This window comes from Marmota flaviventris, chromosome 9 (genome assembly GCF_047511675.1).
Source record: "Marmota flaviventris isolate mMarFla1 chromosome 9, mMarFla1.hap1, whole genome shotgun sequence".
In the NCBI taxonomy this organism is placed as follows: domain Eukaryota; kingdom Metazoa; phylum Chordata; class Mammalia; order Rodentia; family Sciuridae; genus Marmota; species Marmota flaviventris.
Genome location: NC_092506.1, coordinates 56,267,649 through 56,275,090, shown reverse-complemented (window position 1 = coordinate 56,275,090; position 7,442 = coordinate 56,267,649). Strand labels below are relative to the sequence as shown.

At 40.0% G+C, this 7,442-nt stretch overlaps 1 protein-coding gene across 1 annotated transcript; it reads right to left on the bottom strand.

Moving 5' to 3' along the window:
- Positions 1 to 4,942: 4,942 nt before the first annotated feature.
- Positions 4,943 to 5,866, bottom strand: LOC114078915 (olfactory receptor 2D3-like). Its single transcript, XM_027919971.2, has one exon. The coding sequence runs from the start codon at positions 5,864 to 5,866 to the stop codon at positions 4,943 to 4,945; it is 924 nt and encodes a 307-aa protein (XP_027775772.2).
- Positions 5,867 to 7,442: the final 1,576 nt, after the last annotated feature.

Sequence of the window (7,442 nt, the reverse complement as noted above, 5' to 3'; positions counted from 1 at the left end):
AAATTTTAATTACAAGCCCAAGTCTCATCTGATATTGGGTACTACAATGAGGCTTTTTGAGTGTGACTTTCTGGGGTTGCCATGTTCCTTGTCAAAAAATTTAAAATCAATGTATTAATAATAAAATGTAAGGCAGCTGACTCAAGCATATCATGCATCATCTGGATGATACATCACAAACTAATAATTACCAGGGTAGTTCAGAACCTTTACACTTCTACTCAAAATGTCCGAACTGTCTTCTGCTAAAGACATCCAAAGCCCTCCCCCCACTCCGCCACACACACACACACACACACACACACACACACACACACACCAAAACCTAGAGGTATGGGCACAAACCAAGATGTACATACTATGTAAACTAAGGTATTGAAATTGAAATGTAGCTTCTGAGATACAGAAGAGTAGTGTGAAGTCAGCACACACCACAAGCCAATATGAACAAGTCCAACAGAAGAATTCTTGATTTCCCCTGCTAATACTCTACTTTTGAGTCTCTCCACAATCCACAGAATTCTGAGGCCAAAAATTAGCAAAGATTCCAGGCTTCTCTTTTATCAACTATGTGTCCTACCTATCCACCTGTCTTGCCATCTGCTTGGCCTCACCATTGGCACAACCGTAGCTCAGACCCTCATCTATTACCTGAGCTAGAACTCATTCACTGATGGATTTTCTTGCTTCCATGCTGGTTCTTTTACCATTCATTCTCCATGTAATCCTCAAAGTGATTTTTCAAAACACAATATCAGGATGGTTTTCTATTGAACGTAAAATGAAATCAAGTCACATTTTCAGAACTTTCAAAACTGTCAAAAGGTTGAATTTCGTCATGCAAAAAGGTATGTCCACGTGGAAGTTCTCAGCGTGTTACATGGAGAGAAGGTCATGTTAAGCCAGCAGTAGAGATTGGATTTATGCTAAAAAAATAAAAAAGAAAAAAAAACAGGGAATGGCTGGGGAGACTGAGGCAGGAGGATCATAAGTTCAAAGCCAGCCTCAGCAAATTAGCAAGGCCCCAAGCAACTCAGCTACCCAGGAAGACCCTGTCTCTAAAATTTAAAAAAATAAACAGAAAAAAGGAAAGTAAAGCCTAGAAGCCAGAAGAACTGAAAGAGGAAGGAAGCCTCCTCCTCCAGAGCCTTGAGGGGAAGCTTGTTCTACTGACATCTTGATTTAGGACTTCTGGCCTCCAGAACTTTTTGTCCTGTTTTCGTTTTTGTTGTTGCTGCTGTTGTCGGTTTGTTTGTTTTTCTATTTTTCTGCTTTTTTTTAAGGCACAAATTTTGTGGTAATTTTTTAAGACAGCCCCCAGGAAATTGATACAAATACCCTATTGATGTGATTCTACCTCTTACTATAATGCCCTTCATTATCACCCTCTGTTAACTAATAACACATCTTTTTTTTTTTAAAGAGAAAGAGAGAAGAGAGAGAGAGAGAGAATTTTTTAATATTTATTTTTCAGTTTTCGGCGGACACAACATCTTTATTTTATGTGGTGCTGAGGATCAAACCCAGCGCCCCACGAATGCCAGGCGAGCGTGTTACCGCTTGAGCCACATCCCCAGCCCCTCATAACACATCTTCTAAGTCTGAATCTCAGTCATCATATTCCTGTTCAAGCCATTAGCCTCCCTGTTTCTCTGCCTGGACCTTCTTCTCCCAAATCTCTTCTTCGTGGCTTTTCCTTTCTTTGCAATATTTTGGCCCCTCAGTACAAGTGCTAAATTCTGAGAGATGTGAAAAGTCCTTTGACTATAATGTAGCTTTCCCTGACCACCCACTTGAAATTGCAATCCCCCTTCCTTTGGTTTATTTCTTTTTATAACACTCCTTGATGTCAGACGTATATGTATTGTGATTTTTATGCTTTATCACCCTGTTTTGAGATTCAAGTTTTATGGAAGTAGGAATTATAAACTGCTGGGTTTCTGTTCTTGCGACTAAAAGGCTCAAGGGTCACTCCAGTTAAACTGGGCTAACTGGGATGTATGAAATAACCACACAAGAGACACAAATACCTTTTTCTTTGGGGTCGCTATGATGGCTCCTCTGACCTTAAGGGTTGCAGGAAGAGAGAGAGCAAGAACACACACTGACCCTTTTTATTGAGGAGAAGCTATTCAAATGAGGCAAGGGGTCAGGTTTCAGGGAACTGAGTCTATCTTCATGATGTCCACTGTCAGCAGGTTGACTGACACCTGGGTAGGCCACACCCAAGGGCACAGTAAGAGAAGGGGACACACACAAGGCACTTCCATGGAAGATTCTATCCGAAACAGGGCAAGGGGTTATATTACAAAGGAACAGGTGAGCATAGCTTCACTCATGGGGCTGTAGCAAGACACACCCGTGCACGAGACACCAACCCTCGAACCCAAGAAGGGTGGGGAAAGCTCTGCCACATTTCTGCGACTGAGCGCCTCAGCACCCAGCCGGGGAGTGTGACTCAGTCACGTGTAAGGTTGGTCTCCCACAGTAAACATCATTCATTGCCATGTATTAAACACTTAGTAGAGTGTGCAATAAATATTTAGTGAGTACATGAGTTAGATATACACTGAGTAAATGAACTCACACTGTGCAATTGAAATCAATATCGTGAGTTGATTAAATGCAAAACATACAACCTGTGTCAGCTAAGGAGTTCCACAACAGGTCATCCCATGGTGTCCTCAAGTCTCTGCTCCCCCCATTCTGGTGCAGTGCTCCTTGGGTACCCTACCTGAGGCTCAGGCACACTCGGGCACAGCTTGGACCAGTGCTCCTATGGGTGCAACTAGGGAGCCTTATTAGTAGCCACATGATGCTAATTTTGCAAGCATAATGAGTGCCTGGGTTGTGAAGTCACAGCTGACTCCACCTAAATTTCAAATGATGCTTCAGTCTTGGGGGGCCAACTAAACTTTTCTCCAAGAGTGAAGTTTCCACAACAAACCTTGAGGTTAAGACTGACCCTGAGACTTTAGTACTGTAGATCTACCAGTGTGCAATACTAACCTGGGAAACCTGCAGGCACCCAAACCTAATCTCTGAGAGCTGCAGCATGGGCAACAGTCAGCAGACATTGGCTTGCCAAGGGTTTGAGGGCCCAAATCTTGTCCCAGTGTGACCAGAGATATGATATGGAGTCAAAGATTATTCTCAAGACTCATATTTTAGTGTCGCTTCCCTGGTTGGGTTTCAGACTTACTTGTGACCTGTTACTCCTCCTTTCTATCCCACTGCTCCCTTTTCAACAGGGATATCTAGCATCTCCTTTCCCCATCATTGAATTTTGAAAGTACTTAACTTGTTTGATCTCACAGGTTAACAGCTAGAGAGCAATGTGCCTCAGTCTCACCCTTATCTTATGTAAATTACTCTGGACTTCAGAGTTTTGGGTTGGTGCTGTAATGTATGAAGACTTTGGAGGCTATTGGGGTGCAACAGATGTGTTTTTCATGTGAGACATGGATTTTGTATGTCACAGATAGAATGCTATGGTTTGACTGTACCCCCTCCAAAATCCAGGTTAAAATTTAATGGCAATATGATAGTATTAAGAGGTGAAGGTCATGGAGAACTGGTAAGGTCATGAGGTTCGCCCAACATTAATGTGTTTCCAGCCCATGTGGGGACAGTGGTCGTCCCCTTTGCAGGATACAGCTATGAATTGCCAGGTTGGAAGCAGACATAGGCCTTTCCTAAACCCTGTCTCCATTTGACCCTGGATCTTAACTCTCAGCCTCCCAAACAGCAAGAAATAAATTTTTGCTCTTTCTAAATGACTCCCTCTATGTTATTTATAGCAGCATAAATAGACGCATGGTCTTGTCATAGGATTAACTAATTGTATCATATTCTGCAGAGGTGCTTATGCTCCAGAGTAACTAATTTTTCTATAGGCTAACTTGAGATGAGATGAACAGATCCTTTTATATTAGGAGCTTTATTTTAAAAGGTTATAATTAATTGGAAAATTAATTTTGTCATTTTTTTGTGATCACAGATTCACAATACTTCAAAGAATTTATGTGGTTGATATTCTGGTAGATACTATCCAATCTGTGATGTTCATTATATGAAGATAATTTTAATCTAATCTTTTAATTTCTAGTTTGAAGGGAATCTGATTATTGTGTTTATCTATCCAAAGTTCTAATCTCATCTGTAATTTTCTCAATTAGCAAACACTTACTGAGTCATTTGTATGCAAATCACCAGGTCTTCATTATGACAGCGATGCATTTAAGCAATTGGTTGTGCAAAATTTTCTCACTGTAGAAGCAACATACACCATAGGACACAAATTACAATGGCCACAACATAAGTAGGCCATGCAGTCTGATGTGACCTTCTCAGTTCATCATAGGCTGAAATGCTGTTATGTGGCAAATGATGGTTCCTCAAGAGGTTTGTTATGTTTATTCTTAGTTTTACAATTACTCTATTTAAGTGTTATAATAAGTTATAATTCTTTTTGTTCTGGAAAGTATTTAAATTGAAACATCATAAAATAAGTGTCTGGCAGCATAGCAGGTCCTGAAAAATTCCAATCCATTATTCACACAAGGAAGTGTGAATAATGTTTTCACAATTATACTAGAAACTGTGGCAGAAAATGAAGAATTAAACATTCTGATTAACAGTGATTGTGAGAGGTTGATGATGACCCCAATAAGGAAGGGTCTTATTGAGTAATAAACACCCTGATTAGACAGGACTGGAGGAGAGAAAGATATCTCTGGCACGTGGAGACAGCACAAGTAGAGTGAATAGAGGGCCCTGTCTTTAGTGTAGTAAGAGTAGATGTTTTCTTTAAAGAATGACACAAAACAGAAGGAGAAAAAATGAAACAATGGCATGAAAATGGGAAATTTTCAAGAAAAATCCCTTGTCTCCACATCCCTAAAATGGTCATCATAATCCAAGATCTCCACCTCCAAAATGATTATTTTGCAGTTACTCTCCGGAGAGCCCCTTTGACATCCTTGTTTCTCAGGCTATAAATAATGGGGTTCAACATTGGAGTCACCACTGTATAGAACACAGAGATCATTTTATCTCGCTCTTTTGTGGTCTTGGAGTTTGGCCTCATGTAGGCAAATATTCCAGACCCATAGAAGAGGACGACAACAATGAGATGGGAGCCACAGGTAGAGAAGACCTTGAGCCTCCCCTCTCCAGAATGCATCTGGATCACAGTGCAGATAATGTTCCAGTAGGAGACCAGGATGAGGGAGACAGGAGCCAGGAGGATCACCACGCCCATGGCAAAGATGGCCATTTCTGTGCTGTAAGTGTCTGCTGAGGCCAGCTTCAGGAGGGCAGGAGGCTCACAGAAAAAGTGGTTAATGATATTGTTTCCTCGGTAGGGAAGACGCAAGGTGAATGTGGTGTCCACCAGGGACACAAATGCTCCACTGGCCCAGGACCCCACAGCCAGCCTGACGCATGCCCAGTGGGTCATGATGGTGGAGTAGTGCAGGGGCTTGCACACAGCCACATACCGATCATAGGACATCACTGCCAGAAGAGCACACTCTGTACACCCAGTCAGAAGCAGAACAATGATCTGCACTGAGCACCCAGCAAAGGAAATGGTTTTCCTCCTCACCAGGAAGTGGACAAGCACCTGGGGCACAGTGGTAGTAGAGAAACAGAGATCAGCAAAGGACAGGTTTCTAAGGAAGAAGTACATGGGAGTGTGGAGTCTGGAGTCCATGTGAATGAGCACCACCATCAGCAGGTTTCCCAGCAAGGTCAGCAGGTAGATGATGAAGAAAAGGAGGAAGAGCAGGACTTGGGTGTGTGGGTCCTGCGAGAGGCCCAGGAAGACAAACTCTGTCACAGAGGTTTGGTTCTCCTCTCCCATGAGTGTCTGTCCCTGTTTATAGAAGAGCATCAAGATAAGAAGTGCATTAGTTATTTCAGAAAACCTGCATAACTTAGATATTTTTTAATCAACATCCAAAGTTTGGTTCTTGATTTATGACTTTATACATGGTTTTCTTATGCCAGAAGTCTGGTTTTCTTATGCCAAAAGTCTGGTTTTCTTTTCCTTCACTTCAACCATTGAAAGCCATTTATATATATTCTCCCCTTGGATCTTTTAGTAGCACCAGTACAAAGAATCATTCTGAGTTTGCTGCATATCAACCCACAAATGAACCACCTGTTAGGAGAAAATAATGATGCTTACTGTGCAAACTTCCAAGTAGGTTTAGGAAGAAAACAAATGATGTGATTTGAACCAGTTAGAATATCATGCTGTGAACTGCCTGTTATCATTTATGAAAGTTGATATTTTTCATCATGTTTACAAAATGGTCATAAAGAATCACTCTGATCAAGGGGGGAAAAAGTTAAGTAATGGATGATACAGTATTCTGTGATCCTGTTCCCAGAGTCATTTGTTTTTAACATAAAGAGCGTTCTCTGGAATATCAGTAAAAAATAGCTGCTTTTTGGTCTTTGAATTCAGTAGCACATTTATACATCCCCTAATCTACACACTTTCCTCTCTTTGCACAGTGTCATTTGGCAATAATAACACTCATTATCATCTATTGTGCATTTCCTGGTGTCAGTTATTATTAACAATTTCTTTGAAATCCATGAGACGGTTATTATTGTTTCCAATGTACAAAAGATAAGACTCAGAAACATTTTGAAACTAGTTTCTGAGAACCCTGCCCACTCCTTCTGTACCCTGAAATTTGTTTTCTTTCTTCCTCAAAACTGCTTGCACAGGTTAAAGTTGTGCACAACTCTGTTTTTCACATCCACTCCTTAAAGAGAAACTCACATTCCCTTTCCATTTCCAGAGTTAGAACTAATCTTCATGGCAGAGTTATGAATAGATATAAAACTAACAGTCTAGCATATCTTAACAATTATTTTTCAATATTTTGATGGGTCTTGTCCAACAATTAATAGAAAATATTAAGGGAACAAATATTTAGAAAAGTGACAAACATTATTTGCAGATAAAATAATTGTATATCTTTTTAAAAAATCAAAGCAGATTCTAGCTTATGGAAACTAGGCAGAAATGTTATCTAATACAAACTGAACAATTAAATATCCCTAGGCTATTATATACCAACTAAAATTATAGTAAAAACAATCCTTCAGAAAAAGAACAATGGCTAAACTTAGCAAGGTATATACTTCAGGAACTTTCAAGACCTATTTGAAGAAAACTATGAAACACAATATCTAAATAAATGAATAGGTATATTAGGTATATTGATCTTATGGAAAGAATAATAAGTTCTTTTAAAGAGAGTCACTGTAATTCCAAGCAAGTTTACAGAGTATTTTTGTGAGGAAAGTTAGCATAATTCTCCAAAATTTTACCTGGATGAGTAATTTTGTGATACAAAATGTGATGTTGGGAAAAGAAGAAGGGAGTACAAATATATTTTACTTGACATAAAAATATATTG

Bases quoted from the DNA above. Each gene is read 5' to 3' on its own strand.
- LOC114078915 (XM_027919971.2), bottom strand. From the start codon at position 5,866: ATGGGAGAGGAGAACCAAACCTCTGTGACAGAGTTTGTCTTCCTGGGC.